Raw genomic sequence first — 21,283 nt, 5'->3', positions numbered from 1 at the left:
TGGAACTTTTCTGTTTTAATTCCCCTTCTGGATTCAGCACCGCACAGGCCCCGACGGCTGTCACCGTTCATGCACTCGCTCGTGGATCTGCAGCGAAGACGTCGAGAAGGAAGGAAAACAGGCAGAAAGAGGAGAGAGAGGAGCGAGCGAGGGAGTACAAGAGGGATGCTTGCTGACTGACTGCTGGTCTGACGACTGGCTCGTGGACCGGGCAGATGGCCTTGTCTAGGCTGCTTGCTTGCTTTGCTTTACAGTGCACCTTAGCCGTCAGAGGATCCCGTGCGGTCCACCTGCCTGCTTGCTGGTGCTGCTGCTGATTTGGCGCTGGACACTTCAGCACCCACCAGAGAACCTTGGTCCACGTGACACTCCCGTCTTCGTCACAGTGAGGGCTGATGTCATTTGCAGGCAGACGGGGCGGTGCGGCACTGTGACTCGCACTGCCTGCCCGTCACACCACCCTACCCGGTCGGCCACCTGGAGATTTTCTGGTTCCAGGTGGCCTGTGCCTGCTCGATTGCGGGTGACCGTGCCATCGTTGTCGATAAGGCGTTGCAATAGTAACCGGCCAATGAGACGCGGACAGTCCCCGCCCCACCATCTGTCTTTTTTTGCCGAGGAACTGCCGTACCCCGGATTGGATTGGTCCAAAGCTCAGGTGGCGCCGGGAGGCTGCAGGAAAACGCTCCAGCAAATTGGGAGAGCTCGACTCCACCAAATGTTCAGGCCATCCGCAGCACCACCAACATATCCCACGATTCGAAGTTGAGCACCAGCACAGCTTGACCCTTGCGCGGCAATCTCTTCCTTTTCCCTTTAAAATACCTTTGAGCTCGTCTCCTTCTTCACAATGCCTCCCGTTCCCCAGCAGCACGCCGGCGCCATGGGCCCCTCCATCGCCGACAAGCGTACGATTTCCCCTCCAGCCTGGTGGAGCTTGCGCTGACCTTTCGCAGTTAAGATGGGTGCCCTCATGGGTGGCAGTATGTCAACAATGTTTCTAAGATAATCCTGGACGAGAACTAATTCAGCAATAGCTGTCGGAGCTGTCATGGGCTTCGTCTTTGGTGCGCCGCCGCCTACCCCCCTCTGTCGCATTTTCTCGACTGACCACCCAAACCCCACAGGCTCGGTCAACATCATGCGCTACGGCGCCGGCCCCAACGGCATTATGAGGACACTGGGACAGTACATGGCTGGTTCCGGAGCAACCTTCGGGTATGCGCAGCCTTACCTCCATTACGACAAAGCTAACAGGGCCCAGCTTCTTCATGTCCATCGGTAGCGTTATCCGATCCGACTCCGCCATCGCCGAAGCCGCCTACCGCAACATGCAGCGAAGACCGGTCCTCGTATACGGCCCCGGGTCCGATTTTGCGAAGCGCCAGCAATAAGTCGACTGCCACCGAAGGCAGACCACTGTATACCAAGATGTAGGAGAAGGCCCGAGGATGTGATGCTTCCACACCGGCGTCAAGGAATATTTGTATAATAGGTGTATCAGGCATATCACGACTACATGAGAAAAGTTACATCTCTTCACAAGTGTGTTTAGTTGCAGGGTGATGGCTTATTGGGCTCATAGCGCCTACGCAAGCAGTAGAAGCCGCCCTCTGAGGGACGTTTAAGGAGCCTTGGTCTGGGGGACCAACGAGGTCGCCAACACTATTGGCGGTGCTATCTCAGTTCCACATGCGCAAGACACAGCTGTGTCATAGCAGACTGGACATGGTTGATGCCGCTGCTTTGGCGATATTGGCCCTGTATCCTAAGTCAGTTGCCTTGAGCTTGGTAACACAGACATATTTCAACGTTCAAGTGAACACAATGGACAGGCAGCACATCAGACGTGCCACCCAGCCTGAGCCAGGCTATCAAGACCTTGCTGATGCCTTCAGCAATCCAAACGAGAGCCTTCTCCAGTATCCTTGCGACCGTTCCTGTGGTCCTCGTCTCCGTGGTCCTCGTCCCTATCAATCATGCGTACCTCGGCCCCGCTCGATGCCCCAACATTTGATCTTGATACCCTTCCCTTGGGTTAAAGACCGGCAAGACAGGCTTGGATGAGAAATACCGCCTTTTCATCCGCGACCTAAAGTCAAAAACCATGGCGCAAGAACTCACAACAGAGGCCGGCATATCCCCTCAGTTGTCCTCCGACGCGACGAAGCTCTTCTCCGCCAACGCTCAGGGGAACTATCCTTCTATTCTCGGCGTCCTGGAGCACCCCTTCTCCAGAGACTCCGTCCACATCCAGTCAATTGTTTATGCAGTAGCAGAGCGAGCAGCAGACCTTCTCAAGGAGGCAGATTGTACGACTTAGACATTATCACCTATCATCTATATCACGACTATCTCCAACCTGATTAGGAATTCCCTCCTACAAAGCCAAGGCAGCGGCAGCAACACCCGCCGCGGCCATCCACCCGACAGGTCCAACCAGATTACCCCCGCTCACGGCCGTCGGCGTCGCACTCGGGCTTGTCCCGGTCCCGTTGCCGCCCGTCGTCGCGTTCGCCCTCAACTCCGCCACGCCAAACTTCAGCGCCTCAGGCTGCGCGCCATCCCAAACGGTGTAGTACCCCTTCAGCAGCGGGCCGCCGAGCACCCAAATTGGCACGCTGTCGCTAATCGGCGTCACAGGGTTCAAAAGCAGCGTCTGGCAAGTGCCGTTCTGGCCGGGATACTCGCCGAGGTTGAACTCGCCGCGCGGCACCGTCACGTTGACCGCCTGCGCGCCGAAGCCGAGCGTGAAGGTCAGCTCGGGGTCGAGCTTCTCGACGACGCCGCAGGGCGCGCCCCACGCGCCCAGCGGGTCGATCTGCGTGATCTCCGGAGAGATGGCGGCGTAGATGTCCTTGGCGGTCTGGTAGTCCGGCGCCTGCAGGAAGGCGGTGCCCGTGTCAACGAGGGACACGCCGCCGGGGAAGGCGGCGCCGTTGGCGGAGGAGTTGGTGACCGTCTTGCCGTCGACGAAGAAGGACGGCTGGTCGATGAACCAGCCCATGCCGGCGGCGCTGACGGTCATGTTGAAGTCGATGTACTTGATGTCGCCGGTGTAGCGGGCCGCGTTGACGCCGCCTAGGGTGATCTCGCCCAGCGGCGCGCTGGTGCCGTTCACGTCCGAGTTGAGGAAGATGGAGAAGCGCGGCTCGGGGACTTCGCCTTGTGCTGCGAGGGTCCAGAACCAGGTGGAGAAGGAGGCGTTGGTGACGACCTCGGAGAAGTGCGAGAAGCCGGGCGGGCCCATGCCGAAGATGCCGTCGATGGGCATCTCGTTGAAGGCGTCGGCGTAGGTGTCGCAGAGGAGGAAGGTCTGGTTGGGCACGGTGTGCCCCGCGAGGGCGACGGCGTCGGTGACGACGGTGCCGGAGGCGGGCTGCGGCTCGGCGTAGGGGATGGACTTGCCGCCGGTGCCGAAGGAGGTGGTGACGTTGTAGCCCGGCAGGGGGGAGAAGGTGTCGGAGGAGGCGCGGGTGAAGACGGACTCCTGGGTGCAGGTTGTGCAGGAGGAGGAGGGGAGGACGAGGTCTGTGGAGCCGGTGTCGAAGGTCACGGTGCTGTTTTCGGCGTGTCAGTTGAGTGTGTATCTGAAAGATGCGGACCTGGGTAGAGACTTACAAGTTCTGCGGCGGGGTGCCGACCTGGACTGTGCCGTACCACTGGAGGTCGTAGTTTTCGAACCAGTTCGTGAGGGAGACGGTGCTAGCCGAAGACCGCTTCATGACGTTTGTCTTGGGCTTCAGACCGGCGGGCACGCGGCGACGATTTTGGAGCGTGATTGTGAGGGGGTCCGCGGCGACGGAGCGGCTGAGAGCCGCGAGGGCGAGGGTGCCCGTGAGAGTGTCGAATCTCATGGCGTCTATGAGAGGTCGATGAGATTGGGAAGGTGTAAGGTCTGAGATGGGGATGGGTGTCGATGATGGGAGAGGTCGTCTTTCGTTGTGTGGACTAAGCTTTGACTTATATACAGCGCCATGGCTGAGAAGTATCTCGGCCTCACGGCATCACCATTACTCAAATACAGCCATTGTCCAATCCCATATCTTCAACAATAGTTTCGCGATGTGGGCGGGAGAAATCCTCCAGGCATCAGCCTGACGTGACAAGGGCCCTTCCAGCCTAGAGGCTAATAGAACATACGCAATGATGAGATTGGGGCTGAAGCCTGAAGCCTGGAGTTGTAAGTCGGCCGCATCACCAACAACACGGCGCCCTGGCATAGGGCTTCCCCGGATATCTGGGAACAAGGACTCCACGGCGGCGGCCGATCCTAGCAGTTATGGTGGTATGGAACCTAGATAGAGGCTAGTCCCGTCAGACGCACTACGAACGGCTTAATTGTACTGCGCTAGCTCACCAAAGTCCCAACGCTAGTTCGACCTGCGCTGGCTACGGTCTACCATTCGTAAGCCGCGCTGCGGTAAGTGCCGCAGGCTGAAAGTAATGGCTAAGTCCGATTCGAATGTTTGGTGGGCGGAGCGGGATGCCTGGTAGAGGCGCGAAGGATGCACCTTTGCAGCGTGCATGCAGTACAGGGCTGAGCATATTATGTTGTTTTAGCAACTGCACGTCTCGTATGCTCGGAAAGCGGTGGGGAACGGTGGGGGCTCTAGCTATTTGGACCCCAAAAGCTTGGCTCGTGAGGCAAAAGAGAGATGGGAGCGGGGGGAAAGGTGAGGTTGAGGTGTCGGGGCTCGATGGGTATTTCGAAGAATCTTGGGACAGGGGTGCGTTCCTCCCGTAGGGCGACCGCCTCCCTGGGTTAGCATCTCTCTGTGATATGTGATGGGTGAGATGAGATTTGATTGGACTTTGGTACGAACTTCTTCGTGTGATGATTCACGCGACATCAACCACGATCCATGGTGATGGTGTAGTTGAGCTGACTGACTACACACTCGGTGAGGCGCTGCTGATGAATGCTTGCCTTGATCTATTGATGCTCCATGTTCGAAGTTTGTAAATCTGACAAGCACAGACGACGAGCATTCCAATCCTAGTCAAGCGCCAGCGGCTTAGTATTTTGCTACATAGATAGCATTGCCACAAAACAGTGGTCGACCACTTTAAGGTAGCACAGCATAAATAGTAAAAGTCTTTCAATGACACTTTCTAACCAGAATTGAATCATATTTTCTACTAAAACCCCAGTGCAATACACTTACACTCAAGACCAGGTTGTTGAGGCGCCCCTAATCTGGTGTTGATACCAACTAGATGTTGAAGATACGGAGCTGCCACAAAGCCCACATCCCACCAACCAGAACGATCGTCAGCAAGATGGCGTCGGTGATCCGATCTCGACGCGTCCATTCAGACTCGGTCTGAACATCCGTCTTCTTCCAGTTCACCCCCTTGGCCGCATGGTACTCATCAGAGAAATCCGGCCTAACAGAGTCTGGCAACGCATCCTTCATGTCCAGGTAGATCTTGATAGAAAACTTGATAAGTGTCTCCGTGACAGGATTCGGATGACCGATTTTGTTGTGTTCGCGAATAGGTGGTGGTATAACGGCCAAGACCACCTGTCGGCCAAACCACTGTAGACGCCTAGCAATCGTCAGAAACCTGAGAGTTCGTCGAGAACAGTACCGAGCGAGACTCTCACCTCGGGAACCACATCACACTAAACTGCCTTATAAACGCCTCCGAAGCATCATGCGCCTTCCGCCTCGTCTCATCATCCGTATGCCTCTCCATAGGAATCCTCTGAAACCATAGATAAAACCCCTCCACCTCCCCCCAGGTCCTCGGGAAATTCACTCCAAAGCTCCTCGACCCATCCAACGGCTCCGTCCGGAGCTGGGCACACACCCGCTCGCCCCACTCCGGCCACGCCCGCTGCACGTTCGGATGCGGCTCCGTCCGGCGCGCCCCGACGAGCTTGCGCAGGTACGTCTCAAAGTACGCCGCGCCGATGATGGCCATCTCGCCCTCCCAGGGGTGGCTGTACGCTCCTGGCACATTCTTCCAGACGCTCGCGTGGATCTTGTTGATGCTCTCGAGGCGTCTGCGGGAGATGTCGGAGCCGCTGCCATACCACATCCAGTCTAGGAAGTAGTCCTGCGTCTCGAAGAAGCGCTGGTGGCCACGGCGGTAGGCCTTGGCCGTGTGGTGGACTGCTGCGGCCCCGGCCGGGGTCTGGACGAGGTGGATGAAGGTGGAGGCATAGCCGGCTGAGAACGCGAAGGAGTTTGCCATAAAGAAGATTGCTGTCTTGATGATTTGGTCATATTCCGTGTCAGGGTCAAGCTTAAGGAAAATCACACGGTTAGTGCGTCCACGACGGCTAGGAGTCTTAGGATTCCCACCTTGTCCAGGTACCTCCAAATCCATTTCCCCTTTCTTTCTGCTTCCGGAGGCCATTCTGGGACGGGCCTCTTGGGTCTAGGAGGTGGTCGGGGTTGTCGTGGGCTAAGCTCGAATTGTTCAATGCTGTCTGTTCCGGGGGGCAGGTTATCGGTAATGTCGAGCTTGTAGTATAGTTTGTCTCTCTCAAGTAAGCTAGGCGTCATGTTGTGTTATGCGGGATAACCTAAGTTTGATATGATGAGTCTTATAATCTACGCCAAATCTTTTCATGTCTCGAACGGCTCAACGAAATTCCACAGCAGTTGAGAGAGCAATACATGGCAGTGTTATACTCTCGAGAGCTCTAAGCGTATGGAAACAAACATCCCAAAGCAGTATCACTGTCCTCGGTATTAGCATCATTTTACAGCACGGATAGAGAAGGCCGTCCCAAGCACGCCCACCGGCAGTTGCTTCGGCATTTGCATACATAGATTCCCCAGACTGTCAGCAAGCCTCGACCCAAGCGCTCAATTTCAGATGGACAGTGGGTTGCTTTAATAGGCAACTTGGTGGAGGAAAAGAAGGGTAGGCAAAGTTTGACGTCCACGTCAGTGCCGTGTTTTGGTACACTTATAAACGAGTGCGATCGGAATCGGAACCATTTTGTGCGGAATATCGGAACATTTTACATGTGAGTCCTTCTAAACTCTCATATTTAATACCCGAGAGAAGTTTTGAGACTGACTAAGCTTAACCTTCAGTCATACTTCGCCCGAAGGCAAGGCATAGAAGAATGGGACGAGAAAAAGCAACGTCGATCAGGAGAATGGTCTTCGGTATCAGCGATGATAAAAAAAAAAAAATGATAAACCGGCGTATAACAAAGAAAGCAATTGTATTGGGGACAGAGGCAAGGACGTGAAACAGGACAGCGCCTGCGGTGATAGCTGTCTTGGTCACAGAGCCAATCTGAAAAGGACAGTGCTCGTGCATCGAGTCGTCACTCAGTAAGATATCATCTGATATTTCGGATTCAATCAGCTACCGGGAAGTGAGAGTTCTTCTGTCTTACAAATTCATTATCATTGAAGAAGATCCGATGAGATTGGACGTCACTGATTGGTGGTATGACAGATACCTGCTGTTGTGAACGACGATAGACGACGAAAATATAAGTCAATGGAGGCGACGGCAACGGCAACGGCAACGATGAAAGCGAAAAAGCCTTTATTACACTTCTAGACGCCAGCTACGGCCGTCAAAATCCAACTCCGCGATCTAAATCATCCGTGCCCAGAAGGTGTACCGTTCATATCTATCGGAAAGAAGTTGAACAGATCCGTCGTCAGCACGTCAAAGTTGAGATCTGGAAACGGGTTCAAGCCGGGCGCTGTCCCAGGCAAAGACATTGCATAGTCCTGAGGCAGTGGCTCGGGTTGCTGGCGATAACCCCTGTTGCTGAAATAGATCAAATCGTCCGAGGTTGTCGCGCGATTTTCATCGAGCGACGGGAATTGTATGCTCGTTGGGAACCGGTCGCCGGCCCACGACGGCGACGAATCCGTGGAGCCCCCGTCGAGTGTGGTTCTCGACGCATTGATGGAGCTCTCCACGGCCCACACAATTCTCTTGATGGAACGCACTGCGTTTGTGACAGGGTCGTCTCCGACGAGAGAATGCAAGCCAGAGATGGCCATCTGGATGTACTCGAGGTTGTGCGGGTGTTTGGCTGGATGGCGGAGGCTGTCGTATAGGAGAACTGCGCAGCATGACTCGATGAAGAAAGCGTGATACCTGCGCGACTGAGAAGTTGTTAGTTACTACATGCAAAGTATTCGAATGAAGTGAGAAGGTCTTACGTTGCAATCTTCAGGACCATGAAGCTTGCTGCTAGTAAAAGCCAGTGCGTCTTGGGCTGCGTCTGTTGCATGCCTGCACGCTTGTCGGAGCCAGATGTCGCCTGTTTGCCCAGCGCCATTCCCAGACTGAAGGGCAGCTTCAGCTATTAAAAATGGACGGAAAATGAGAAGGATTACATGGAAGTAAACTGATGGTCAGTTAGAACGGAGGAAATTACCAAAGACGCTACTCTTTAACGTACCGTTGTGCATCAGCAAGGATGTTTCGGCATTCCACACCTCCTGCTGCGCCGGGATTACGGAGCCGAGGCCCCACTTGTCGCCGTATTGACGGACCTGTGCGTAGAGCTTTTCGGCTTTCCCATAAAGTTGCCGGAGAGAGTCCGTCCTCCGGTTATAGATCGACTCCACGGCCTCCTCGATGATGGTTGCAAATTGGCACAGAGCCACCATCGTCGGCTGTCCGTCAGGGAATGCGCAAGAAGCAAAATCTGCCTTTCCAACCATGCTACGGCGCCCGACAACTAGACTCAGCCATCTGCACAGCGTCAGCCTGTTACTCAATTGCAGTACACTCAATTAAATATTCGTTGACTTACATCTCGAGAAAGTAAAGTGACCAGACAGTAATTAGACGAGCTTGGATCTCATCGGGGCAAGAGACGGAGCTCGTGGTTCCCACGTGCAGGCCCATCGCAAGGGCTTTCCTGCTCGCGACTCCCATGTGAAGATATGCCGAATTAGGCCGCCCCATGTTGAGCTGGTAGTGGGCCAGAAGCATCGAGTACTGAATCATTGGCAATGTGACAGAGTCCTCGTAGATGACGGCCTCTTTCTTGGCATGAATGAAAAGTGATTCTGCGACGTCGGTCTGCGGTGTGCCTAAAGCTCCAAGGGCAAGAGCTGCGAGCAACACCGCCTTTCGCTGGGGCTGAACATCTGACTCGGGGCCAGGCTCGTACAGACTGCTGAGTGTCTCTTCCAGCTGTGAATCCGTGAAAAAGGGCAGTGTCGGTAGATGCGTTATCTTGAACTGCTGCATGAAGTCCCTTGCTTGCTCTATCGGGATAGGGCAGCTGACGGGCTGCGTAGGCTCCACATTCACCTTGAGCGGCATGCCGAAGAAGATGTTTCGTTGCATGAACATGTCCAACCCCGGGCCCCCCTCCTGCACGTCCCGACCATGATTCTGCCCGTACTGCCCTGAAAGAAGTCCACGATGGATCTGCTGCAGAAATGCCGAGTTTGATGAGGGGCCATAGTAAAGCCGAGAACTATCAGTCGACTTCGGAGCATGATGTGCAGCAGCAACGCTGTGATAGACCTCCGTCTGCGCCACCTGCTGCTGGTGGTCTTCCGCTAGACGCCGGGACACGGCCTCGTCACACGGGCCATGATCCGGTGTTGCTGCCGACACGCCGTCACCGGCTCCGGCATCCTTCGCCGCCCTGCTGTGCCGTGCAGAGAGCCTGATCCGTGGCTTGAGGCGATATATGCAGTCTGAAGGCTTGTTCCCGCATTGCTGACAGGGCTTGTCACCCGAGCATTTGATCTTGCGCCGACGGCACGGCTCGCACGCCTTAGGGATCTTCACTGTGGATCGCATCCCGAGTTCTCCGAAGACGTAAGCCCTGCGGCCCCAATCAACCGGAAGCAGATTCAAGAGGGAATTTGGACTCGATTGAAAAGATCCGTAGAAATAATTCCTCAAATCCGATGGGAAAAGGTCTGAATTCGGAGTGCGGTCGTCGTAGGTGGGAGATGGAATGTGAAAAGAAGTCGGCGCAGCGGCAGACTGTAATTCCGTAAATCCGAAACACCGTAATTCCGCCACCGAATGTACCAAAAAGACCCACCGCCGGACCTGACAACATCACCAACTAGGTAGTATGGGAATCACCGCCAAATCCCGCGTGGAGGCTGATTGCCAGGTTGATTCATCAGCATATTATCTCGATAGTATATAGGTAAAATGTCAAACTCAAATTGCGCCTTGTCCATCCCCAGCTCATCGTGATTTGCCTTCACATATGTTCTTAATTCCAGTCGATGCACGATGACTTCGCTTCCAGCCTACGACAGTGACCAAACGGTCCAAGGCGAACCCAGCTTGAGTGGGGCATCGATTTCGCCTACAGGACTGACGATTACCCTTCGAGATGTGAGCATTCGCGTTCATGGTATGGGCGAAGACTTTGGCTCTACTTGCCTGTCTGTTCTTGGCGACTTGATTCCGTTTGGCAAGAGCAAGAAGTCTCAGAGGGTAGGATGAAATGCCGCATGTTTACGAGAGTAATAACTAACTTAAATGACAGAATATTCTCCACAACATCTCAGGTCAAGTTCGTCCAGGCGAAATGGTACGTTGAAAGACATGATGTCTGTACCCTTCGTCTATGCTACGTTCTACTTACACAACTTTAGCTCTTGGTTCTCGGACGACCTGGTTCTGGCTGTACCTCACTACTGAAGATCATCTCCAACCAACGAGAAGAGTTCCATCACGTTAACGGAGATGTTAGATATGGCAACCTAGGCCAAAAGGGGGCCCAGCAGTTTCGGAATCAAATCGTCATGAATACCGAAGGCAAGTTTACTGGTGTCTGAGAGTTGAAGTTCAGCGAAGTTAACTACTTATCAGAGGACCTGCATTTCCCAACTCTTGAGGTCAAACAGACTCTCGATTTCGCCACCGCAACAAAGCTTCCCGCAACAAGACCAGATCATCTTTTAAATGGCGATGAATGGGTCTCTCACAAGACAAATACGATTCTCGACTCCCTAGCGATCGGCCACACAAAGGACACCATGGTTGGTGATGAGGTGATTCGGGGCGTTTCGGGAGGTGAGAGAAAGAGGGTTTCAATCGCTGAAGTTATGGCAACGCAGGTAAGTTGACCTCGGCTTGATTTCGCCTTTGACACTACTAACGTGAGAGAACAGGCTGCCCTGCAATGTTGGGACAACTCGACGAGAGGCTTGGATGCCAGTAATGCGTTGGACTTTGTCCGTGTCCTACGAAAGATGGCAGACGAAGAGCAAAAGTCGATTGTTTCCACTTTGTACCAGGCTGGCAATGGCATCTACGACCTTTTCGACAAGGTTCTTGTTCTTGCCGAGGGAAGAGAAATCTACTTTGGCCCCACGTCCGAGGCTAAGCAGTATTTTGAGGACATGGGCTTTGAGTGCACTCCAGGAGCCAATATTTCCGACTTCCTCACTTCGGTTTCAGTCCATACAGAGCGCCAGATCCGACCTGGGTTTGAAGAAAAGATCCCAAACACTGCGGCCGAGTTTGAAACTGCCTATAAGGCTAGTCCTACCTACGTCCGTATGTCGACCGAGATGGACGCGAAATCGGAAAAGTCTCTTTCAGACGAGGTGGACAATCTGTTCGCTGTTCGGCATCAGGAGAAGAACCGTTCGTTGCAGTTTCTTTCACGCGAAGGAAGCCCTTACCAAGTTTCCTTTGTCAGTCAAGTCCGGACTTGCATTAGAAGGTATGTCTGCAACCGCAGCTGTGTGTCGAGGTCGTTGCTTGAGCTGACGAAAACATAGACAATTCCAGATCATGTGGGGTGATCGATGGTCCAATATTTTACAGATCATCTCAGCTCTTGTCATGGCCTTGGTGACCGGAAGCCTTTTCTACGACCTCCCTGACGATAGCACGTCCATTTTTCTGAGGCCCGGCGCTCTGTTCTTTCCCATCCAACTCTTTGCTATGAACAAAATGTCTGAAACTACGGCATCTTTTATGGGTCGACGCATCATCTCCCGACACAAGCGCCTGTCCTTCAACCGACCTGGGGCATACGCTCTGGCGTGTGCAGCGACTGATGTGCCAATGACAGTTGTGCTCTTCTCCCTCTTCCAGGTAGTCTACTACTTCATTGTCAACTTTCAGAGAGAGGCGGGTCATTTCTTCGCCAACTGGTTCGTTCTTATCTTGTGCACACTTTGCTTTGCGTCAATGTTCCGGATGATCGGGGCGTGGTGCAAGCATTTCGGACTTGCATCGCAGATTACGGGGTGGACGACGATGGTTTGCATGGTTTACGCTGGTAAGCTACGTTGATCAGAGAGACGAGAGTCAACAGCTAATTGGTCTCAGGATACCTTATTCCCGTGCCTAGCATGCCTGTCTGGTTCCGTTGGATCTCATGGCTCAACCCAGCGACATATACCTTCGAGGCCATCATGGCTACGGAAATGGGTGACCTCGCACTTGATTGTGTCGCCCCTCAGTACATCCCGTTTGGGCCTAGCTACAATGACAATCAGTTCCGTAGCTGCACCGTCCGTGGCTCCACATCCGGCTCTTCGCTCATCGACGGCGAGAGGTACATGAACGCTCAGTACTCGGTCTATCGCGCACACATCTGGCGTAATGCTGGCATTCTCATCGGACTTTGGATCTTCTTTGCATTCATGACGGCTGTTGGTTTCGAGGTCAATCTTCACACCGACGCAGGTTCGAAGATTTTGTTCGATCGAAGGAGCCGCCAGAAGCAGATGGCCCGGGCTGCCGACGAGGAGAAGGGGGGTAGCTCGCCAACCTCCCAGGATGTGTCACCCATGTCCCTTAGCAGGACTGTCTTTACGTTCAAGGATATCAGCTACTTTGTTCGTCACGGAGGTCAAGATCTGCAACTTCTTCGGGATGTGTCAGGATTTGTAAAGCCAGGCCAGCTTGTTGCGCTGATGGGCAGCTCCGGTGCTGGCAAGACGACGCTCATGGACGTCCTGGCGCAGAGAAAGGACAGTGGCCGCATCGAGGGAAGCATCATGGTCAACGGCAAACCGCAAGGAATTAGCTTCCAACGTACGACTGGATATTGCGAGCAGAACGATGTCCACGAGCCAACCGCAACAGTCTGGGAGAGCCTCCTTTTCTCGGCAAGACTGCGTCAGAGTCATACAATCCCGGACGCGGAGAAGCAAGATTATGTTCGAAGCATTATGGACCTACTTGAGCTCACGCCTTTGCAACATGCTATTGTTGGCAGTAAGTTACATGTCCATTGGTGACTATGAACCTCGAGCATTTACTAACTCATTCCGCCAGCCCCTGGATCAGGTCTGTCTATAGAGCAACGAAAGCGCCTCACCCTCGCCACCGAACTCGTCGCCAAACCGTCTCTCCTTTTCCTCGACGAACCTACATCTGGTCTTGATGGTCAGTCAGCTTACGAAATCTGCCGCTTCATGCGTAAGCTTGCTGCTTCAGGTCAGACGATCATCTGCACCATCCACCAGCCCTCAGCAACCCTCTTCGATGCTTTCGACGTGCTTCTTCTTCTCGCACGTGGAGGAAGAACGACGTACTTCGGGCCGACGGGCAAGAACTCTGCTACAGTGATCGATTACTTTGGCCGCAATGGAGCACCCTGTCCCCCGGACTCTAACCCTGCCGAGCACATTGTCGATGTCGTCCAGGGTCGCTTCGGAACGGAGATCGACTGGCCGCAGACATGGCTGGAGTCTCCCGAGAGAGAATTTGCAATGTCCGAGCTGGATGCCCTGAATGCCGTAGAGAGCCACGAGAAAGACCAAGCCTCTTTTTCGGCTACTACTTCAGATGACCTCGACCAGCACACCGGCTTCGCGACCCCGATTCCCTACCAAGTCTATCTTGTTACCCTCCGTCAACTGGTTGCTCTCTGGCGCAACCCAGATTACGTGTGGAACAAGATTGGACTGCATATCACTAACGGGCTTTTTGGTGGCTTTACGTTCTACATGCTCGGGTCCGGCACGTTCGATCTGCAGCTCCGACTGATGGCAGTGTTCAACTTCGTCTTCGTCGCCCCAGGATGCATCAACCAGCTACAGCCGCTATTCATCCGCAACCGGGATGTCTTCGAGACGCGCGAGAAGAAATCCAAAACCTACCACTGGTTCGCATTCGTAGCTGCGCAGCTGCTTTCAGAAACGCCCGTTCTGATAATCTGCGGAACCTTGGCGTTTGTGACCTGGTACTTCACAGTTGGATTCCCCACCGAGGCCAGTGTGTCGGGACAAGTCTACCTCCAGATGATCCGTGAGTTCGCCATCGGTATCCCACGTTCATGCCTATCCATGCTAACGCAAACTGTGTTCAGTCTACGAGTTCCTGTACACCTCTCTTGGCCAAGCCATCGCTGCCTACAGCCCGAACGCTTTCTTTGCGGCGCTTGCGAACCCCATCATCATTGGGGCGGCTTTAATCAACTTCTGCGGCGTTGTGGTTCCGTATTCTCAGATCACAACATTTTGGAGGTACTGGCTTTACTGGCTGGACCCCTTCACCTATCTCATCCAAGGTCTTCTTGAACCTGTGTCATGGGGTGTTGAGGTACAATGCAAGCCTGATGAGCTGAGCTACATCCCTCTCCCAAGCAACAGCACATGTGGGGAGTACATGGCAGACTTCCTGTCTTCAGAAGCGGGATATGTGGTCGACCCGGCCAATGGCACCTCGTGCGCGTACTGCCCGTACACGACCGGAGCGGATTACATGCGAACCATGAACATCAACGACTCAAGCTACGGTTGGCGCGGTGTAAGTCTCTTCCCTTACAAGAATTTGACATTGTTGCTTACATGCTTCAGGTTGGCATCACAGCCCTCTTCTGTGTTTCGTCCTACGCCCTTGTGTTTCTCATGATGAAGCTCAGGACCAAAACAACCAAGACAGCAAATTGAAATACTGTCGTCTGCAGGTCACGGACGATTCCTGAAGAGCCATGACCACTCAGGCGGACGAAGGGAAAGACTGATTCGTGTCCAAAAGAATACCCTGAGAGTTTCATCGGACATGACAGGGCTGGTCGGACATGAATAGTCATCATAGCATTTCTCGCCGCTAATTCCTCGTAATAGAAAACTAATCATATCAGGTGATATCGCTACTATCGCGGTCCCTGTTGTCGTTGTCTTCTTCGTCTTCGTCCCTGTCGTTGTTCCTGTCGTCGTCTGTGATCACTGCCAGTCCGAAAAGCAAACTCTCTGTGCTACAACATAGCCAACAAGGGTCCACGAATGCACTGTCTGTATAACAGGCTAAATGTCTTGTGGAAAATCTTAAAAATAGCTCTCATCCTACATCGAACAGATGTTCAAACCATATCCATGTGGCAGTATCTTGACCGCCAGCATGCGCTTTGCGCACCAAGACGGCACGCTACTTGTCTGCCGCCGCGCATGCGGTTTCAAGAATGTTCGTCGGCCGGGCGGGCAGAGCCGATTAATATCACCTAGTCAATGAACTCTCTGCGTCCGATGACAAGTGGCAGTGCTCGTCCCGTTTCCGAAAGGATCTGTCGATGTTGAAAACGCCTATGGGAGGCAAGAATCAGCCGCCTGAAAAGCCACCTTGGCGTAGCCTCAACTTCACACCCGCGAGACTACATCGATGACGGGAAGCTTTTCTGCCCTGCAGCGGCACCTTGCGGAATACGATACCGACGATCTCGAGACCGAACTACGAAGGGCCTGGCCAGTTCACGCTACTTGAACAGACGCAAACGCAGCAGACCGGGGCCATCCCATCTCGCAGCTTTACTCAACTTGGGCCATTCGACCGAGGGGTCCCCGAAGAATAGAGCTGACAGCTGAAACAAAATGAACACGGGTTCCTTCAGTACGACTTCACCTCTTCTCGCAATTCTCGCAATCACATGCATCAAACCCCTACCCACACGGGATGATGACTTATCAACGGACTTTGGCGGACTTTCCGCTTTCTTTAGTGACTGCTACATTATTTGTTTGATCAACAGAATCGTGAATTCAAGTTGGTTCATCCAAAATCGTCTTTGGCGGCTTCTTGTGGAGCAGACATGTAGCAACAACGTGGATTCTGCCCACCGTGCCGTGGTTGGGCTGGACCATTCCCATCATACTGCTATCAACTGCTTGCGACATAAGCTGCGGGCTGCATTATCATTTACGGAAATAAAGCAATGACTACAATTTCCCATCGTCTTGTGATGCCCTCAATATGCCATTGGATACCAACATGCTTCTCCTAAACTCACGTTCGGTGATCCGCGGGCGTCCGGCGCGTGTTCGTTTGCTTGATGGTGCTGTCGGTTTTAAGAAATTACATCTTTTAACGTTGGGGGCCGCAGGTAATGGAGGCGGCCCATCCCGGCTTCCGATGCGCCTGGGCGCGGGGTAACGGTGGATAGAGGCGGCCGGCCGTTCCACGGCCGGGATGGCCATGGCTTCTATCTCCGGTTGCCCACCAAGGTTTCGGCGATCACTCGTCGGCTGTTGCACTGATTGGCCTTTGCAGGTTTCAAGTCCCGATTTCTTAAGTTGTGTGGCGGCATGATGGCAATGTCCGGCGTGTTCCTAGGCAAGCCTGGCTAGCGCTGGGCAGCAAGCGAAATGCACGTCAATTATTCTGCCGTAATTACATTGGGAACTTCTGTGAGTAATCCCAATCTTAGAAGATTGCGAAATTACGATGGCTGCGTCGAAAAGTAGCAGACTGGTTTGGCGACGACTGTAGAAACACGGTGCACTTTTCGTGCACAGTGATAGACAGCCCCGCAAAGCTCACAGTCGAGCCAAAGTCATGCAGTGATTATTGAGTAGGAAGTTGTTGTTGATCGGAATCATCGGATGGCTGGACCTTCCTTACTTAGGACTGAACTGTCAGCGTCACATTCGCCAAGACCAAGGTTGTTCACCGACAGAGGCAACTTTGGGATGATGAACTCTGGGGCAATGTTTTATCGAAAAGGCTTGAAGTTTGAGTACACATCTTCCAGACTTCCATCAAGCTTCCGGTTGAGAACTTCTGGTTCTTTCTAGATTGACAGATTTCTGGAATCAAAACCCGATCTAATTGCTTCGAATTCGAAGGTTTCTATGCTTAGATTTGCATAGATCCGACGACGATGTTGAAGATCAGACAACCGCACAGCTTCGTGAGACGTCGATGCACGCGAGTACATTTCGAACCTGTCATCAGTGATGGCATGAATAATGTCCATGTGTGAGCTGCATTCTTTGTATGATCTTACAATAGCCGACATGCATTCACCCGGCGTTTGCGGATGGGCGGCGGATTTGCCGCCATACGGCCGTAAATTACCACAGCACTGGTCATATCACTGGGCGATGATGTCGTGATGTTTGACGGAGTGAGTCGGGACCTCGAGCTGGTCTGAGCCGGAACATTCGATCCGCATATATTCTAGAACGCTTCTGGATCAGGGCCGCTGGGCGTTCGGGGTTAGTGGCTGCGCTATAGCCCGCCTCCTGCGTATTGGCTGCCTCTAATTAAGCTTGGCTTGCGTGTACCAGTTGGCTTCGTGAGTCCTTTCTGGGTCAGGAGTTGCCTCTTTTGAGGCGACAAGGATGTGTGGAAGGGTTCGTCGTGATCTGGAAGCAAAGTCAGAATTGCGCTCTGACATAAACCCAATCGGATTCGGATAACGGGCTGCGGACTCTCTCACCGACTGGTCTGTCGTGTGTGATCATGGCTTGCTCCATGTGCCCATGCTGGCATCTCCGGTGAATAAGGTGTGGTGAGAGGGGGGAACGGGGTAGGGGACCCCCATCAGTGAGGTCCCTTATCATTGCTTTGGTCTCTTGTCTTACTCGACGTCTGATATTCGGCCGCCAGGGATTCCGTGCGATGACGGCTTTGTTTGACTTCGCGTGCTGCTGATCACTCCACCCCGCTAGGAAATGCGTTGCGCCTCGACCCTGACAACATCCGACCCCTCGACGAACTCTAATCGGAACTAGAGCGACCGGGCGAGTCAGGGCAGGTGCGGGACGCTCCTCGTCGCATGTCGCCAAACTTCCTTTTATCAGCTGCTCACAACCCCCTCTTTCCTCACGGCTACGAATGAGAAGGATGTTGCTGCCTAGGAACACCTCACTGATCACATAAAATCCGCTGTTGAACCGTGAAGCGATGAGCCTCTTCGCGTGGTTCACAGCTCGAGTCGAGCGACTGAAGCAATGAGCAACACCACAGGCCCGGTTGGGGCGTTTCCGCCCCCGCCGGGTGTCACGCCGAATTTCAATGATCCCACAGATGCCGGTTGGACGTTGAATGTTGCTGGGATGGGTGTGATGGCTGCTGTTACGACGTGTTTCTTTGGGATAAGGACATATGTCAAGTTCTCCTACGGGAGCCAGTTTCTTCCTGAAGACTGTAAGCGGTCCTAAAAGAAGAAAACTGCTTGGGCAATGCTGACCTGTAGCTAAGGGACATGTGCGATCGCATATGTGAGATTTCCCCGTTTCGAATTTCGGTCGGCGAGATAGTTCAAACTGACCAGAGCAGGCTCTCATTATACTTTACACCTCGACGGTGTTTGTCAGTAAGTATGGAGTCTCCGCCGACCAGGATCGAGTTTCTGACAGGCGGGGCTAGTGGCACACTACGGCGAAGGATATCACGCTTGGGACTTGACGAAAGAGTCCTACCAAGAAGTGATGAGGGTAGGTTTGCAATGCCGCAGAAAGTGTTGATTGAGAGGCTCACTAGAGCCTACAGTGGCTCTACGCAAGCTCCATCATCTATTGTCCTGCCGCCTATTTCACGAAGGTCACCCTTCTCCTCCTCGAAGCTCGAGTTTTCTCCATACACGAAAAGATCGCTCGCGGCATCAGGATATTCGTAATCATCCTCCTCGTGTGTTATATTCCCATACAAACGCTTAAGACGATCATCTGCATCCCAATATCCGCCTTCTGGGACCCGCATACGCCGAACCCGAAATGTCTCAACCAGCGCAAAATATTCATTGCCGATCTTGCACTAGCGATCATAACCGACCTTTTAATTCTTTGCATCCCATTTCCCCTGCTTTGGGGGCTCAGGATGCCATTTCGGAAGAAGCTGAAAATTCTTGTTCTCCTTGGCGCCGGGGGTGTGGCCACAGCCGTGACGATATATCGATTGTATCTGGTCATCCTATTTCTTTCATCCACAGACGTAACATCCGACTTCGTCGTTCTGGATCTCGTAACGCAAGTGGACCCGAATTCGGTCGATCTGTTGACGCACCTGACGTTGCATAGGTCTCTGGAACTCGTCATCGGCATTGTATGCGCCTGTCTGCCGTCAACGAATATCCTTTACGAACGTATACGCCGAGGCCAGCCTGCAAAGACAGGCAACCTCCCCGATAATACAAGCGACTACCAGAAGAGGAGTGACAACTCATCTTACTGGTGGAGTATGATGACCGGGAAACAAACACGACCTGCACGAACCGAAGTGGCCACTGTCGCCGAGGCGGTGCGAAGCCCTAAACATGCCGCTACATTCGATACCGAGCTCGCAATTTTAACTGGACAGCCAATGGGTGTGCGTCCTCCAACCGGTGAACCAGAGCAGAAATCACCGTCTCTTTCAGTACTTGTACACAACGACGAGATATGGACGTACGATCCACGGGCGAACTCTATCGACGGCCGACGCGAAGGATGGCTTGCTCCCGGTGGTGAGAGCTCCGCAGAAGGGGTCTCACCGGCCAGGTCCATCTATCACCACCGCGCACTCGAAGCTAGGAGGTCATGGGAGGCTGTGTGGGAGCGAACTATGCCGCCTGACCGCCTGAACCCCGTATCGGAGGTTAGAATGGCGGGCCCGCCCCAGCTGACGCTTACAACTCACCCACCACCTGACTGGGAAGAGCTGGATCAAGATATGTCTGAGACGTCAAAAGTTGACTTTCGTTGAATTACAAAGATACCCAACCATGTTTGCGCGGAAGTGTCCAGGTTCGAGGCTGCTGAGACGTCGCGGTCACACGAGCGCGGCGGAGTAGCAAGGTGGAAGATAAAGCATCAGAAACGTAGACAAGCAATTGTCATTAATTGACGTGGTAACGGTGATCTCACGTGAGTCTCGACAGCTGGAGATGCAACCATGACGCGTAGGGTTTCTGGCTTATTTTACATCGTGAACGGGCGACAGAATAACACTACTTCTGCTGCATGGGCCACGCCGTTGTTAAGCATACCAGGAAGACGAACATAAGGGGCTGCCTAATTCACTGTACCCGTGGTCACATATCCGGCGTGTAAAATGCTTCATGGGCTTGTAACCGTTCCACCGAGTGCTACACAACGCCAATTTATAGAGGGTTCATCGTTTCTCAATCTCGTATCACTTGACAAAAGTATCGATGAACTAGAATAATATCTCAATAACTGTACTCTGCAGATTCATGGGCTGGCAGCAGACAATGGGATAGCCCGATCGAGGACGAAGGCAGGTAGAGAAGATAACAACGAGACCGACAGCAACAACACAGACTATAACGACTGGACGAGGATGAGGGCAGTAATGTAAAAAAAAAAAAAAAAAAAAGAAAAAAAAAGAAGAAGAAGAAGTCGGTTTCGCACAATATAAATTGAGGGTTTCACAACCAAACTCCAGCCCTTTGATCGGCACCAGCCTGGATTGAAAGTACATAGAAAAGCATTCATGTCATAGTTAACCCGGTCAGTCACTCCTTTCTTATTTCAATTTCTCATTTCTACCTAGCCACCTAGTTAGCAACCTGTTCGCTTGGCTGAGCAAGTTTTCGTAATTGAAGCCCACAATGTATTTCCAGCCAATGAATAGAGAGTCTTCGGCAGGAGCCCCACACCCCTTACGGTTGAACTACGAGTGTGTAGAGTTAAAACTCAATGTTGAGAGTGAAGCAGAACATTTCTACCTAAATATCTGCACATTGCTGTACGGTGGTTGAAATTGTGTGAAATCTGCCCCCAGACAGGTCCTTATCTTCGACTGCTCACTGTCGTATCACGCGTGACCAAGAAAGTCTTGGCGGTTGAGTGGATCCAGACACTGGGAGTTCACCCTCAAGTTGCGCGACGGCGACGGCGCGGTTTCTTCAACACCGGCAACAAGAGTCACCGCAACTTGCAACGCGCGACACGGAGTAGCCCCGCGGACCTTTCGTAAACCATCAAGGTTGAAATAGAATTACCAGTTGCGATTGGTGCGGAATTAATGCAGTGTGACAAGTCGCAGGGTAACGATTGAATTACAGAGCAGAAGACGGGATGAAGATACGCGATTACACAACTTCCCGTATCTCGCACGAACGCAATCTCTTGACGCCATCTATGGATACTACGCGGAGGGTTCTTTTTGA

The 21,283-nt window shown here is 53.1% G+C and overlaps 7 protein-coding genes across 7 annotated transcripts; 4 read left to right on the top strand and 3 right to left on the bottom strand.

Moving 5' to 3' along the window:
• Window positions 1-850: 850 nt before the first annotated feature.
• MGR2 lies at window positions 851-1,394 on the top strand (the record flags this gene model as incomplete). Its single annotated transcript, XM_037326985.1, has 5 exons — window positions 851-908; window positions 957-983; window positions 1,038-1,067; window positions 1,128-1,218; window positions 1,265-1,394. The coding sequence occupies 5 exons, from the start codon at window positions 851-853 to the stop codon at window positions 1,392-1,394; spliced, it is 336 nt and encodes a 111-aa protein (XP_037174378.1).
• A 986-nt stretch (window positions 1,395-2,380) lies between these two features.
• On the bottom strand, window positions 2,381-3,857 carry PEPE (Embryonic pepsinogen; the record flags this gene model as incomplete). The annotated part of the gene is made up of 2 exons (XM_037326984.1): window positions 2,381-3,560; window positions 3,622-3,857. 2 exons carry the CDS (start codon window positions 3,855-3,857, stop codon window positions 2,381-2,383), a joined length of 1,416 nt encoding a protein of 471 aa, XP_037174379.1.
• A 1,359-nt stretch (window positions 3,858-5,216) lies between these two features.
• CGCA056_v011737 (uncharacterized protein) lies at window positions 5,217-6,518 on the bottom strand (the record flags this gene model as incomplete). Its single annotated transcript, XM_037326983.1, has 3 exons — window positions 5,217-5,553; window positions 5,612-6,255; window positions 6,315-6,518. The coding sequence occupies 3 exons, from the start codon at window positions 6,516-6,518 to the stop codon at window positions 5,217-5,219; spliced, it is 1,185 nt and encodes a 394-aa protein (XP_037173759.1).
• Window positions 6,519-7,580: 1,062 nt separating this feature from the next.
• On the bottom strand, window positions 7,581-9,303 carry CGCA056_v011736 (Lactose regulatory protein LAC9; the record flags this gene model as incomplete). Its single annotated transcript, XM_037326982.1, has 5 exons — window positions 7,581-8,091; window positions 8,157-8,293; window positions 8,334-8,344; window positions 8,399-8,694; window positions 8,756-9,303. The coding sequence occupies 5 exons, from the start codon at window positions 9,301-9,303 to the stop codon at window positions 7,581-7,583; spliced, it is 1,503 nt and encodes a 500-aa protein (XP_037174508.1).
• A 909-nt stretch (window positions 9,304-10,212) lies between these two features.
• abcG17-1 (ABC transporter G family member 17) lies at window positions 10,213-10,763 on the top strand (the record flags this gene model as incomplete). Its single annotated transcript, XM_037326981.1, has 3 exons — window positions 10,213-10,419; window positions 10,472-10,516; window positions 10,581-10,763. 3 exons carry the CDS (start codon window positions 10,213-10,215, stop codon window positions 10,761-10,763), a joined length of 435 nt encoding a protein of 144 aa, XP_037174509.1.
• Window positions 10,764-10,964: 201 nt separating this feature from the next.
• bfr1-2 (Brefeldin A resistance protein) lies at window positions 10,965-14,843 on the top strand (the record flags this gene model as incomplete). Its single annotated transcript, XM_037326980.1, has 7 exons — window positions 10,965-11,045; window positions 11,100-11,656; window positions 11,715-12,220; window positions 12,271-13,164; window positions 13,225-14,199; window positions 14,261-14,700; window positions 14,751-14,843. The coding sequence occupies 7 exons, from the start codon at window positions 10,965-10,967 to the stop codon at window positions 14,841-14,843; spliced, it is 3,546 nt and encodes a 1,181-aa protein (XP_037174510.1).
• A 3,279-nt stretch (window positions 14,844-18,122) lies between these two features.
• Window positions 18,123-19,854, top strand: CGCA056_v011733 (uncharacterized protein; the record flags this gene model as incomplete). Its single annotated transcript, XM_037326979.1, has 5 exons — window positions 18,123-18,318; window positions 18,373-18,392; window positions 18,451-18,487; window positions 18,541-18,608; window positions 18,664-19,854. 5 exons carry the CDS (start codon window positions 18,123-18,125, stop codon window positions 19,852-19,854), a joined length of 1,512 nt encoding a protein of 503 aa, XP_037174503.1.
• Window positions 19,855-21,283: the final 1,429 nt, after the last annotated feature.

This window comes from Colletotrichum aenigma, assembly GCF_013390185.1.
Source record: "Colletotrichum aenigma strain Cg56 chromosome Unknown KSG_Cg56_contig08, whole genome shotgun sequence".
NCBI classification, from domain to species: Eukaryota; Fungi; Ascomycota; class Sordariomycetes; order Glomerellales; family Glomerellaceae; genus Colletotrichum; species Colletotrichum aenigma.
Note: the sequence above shows the minus strand (reverse complement) of the source record. Positions and strands in the feature narration are given on the sequence as shown.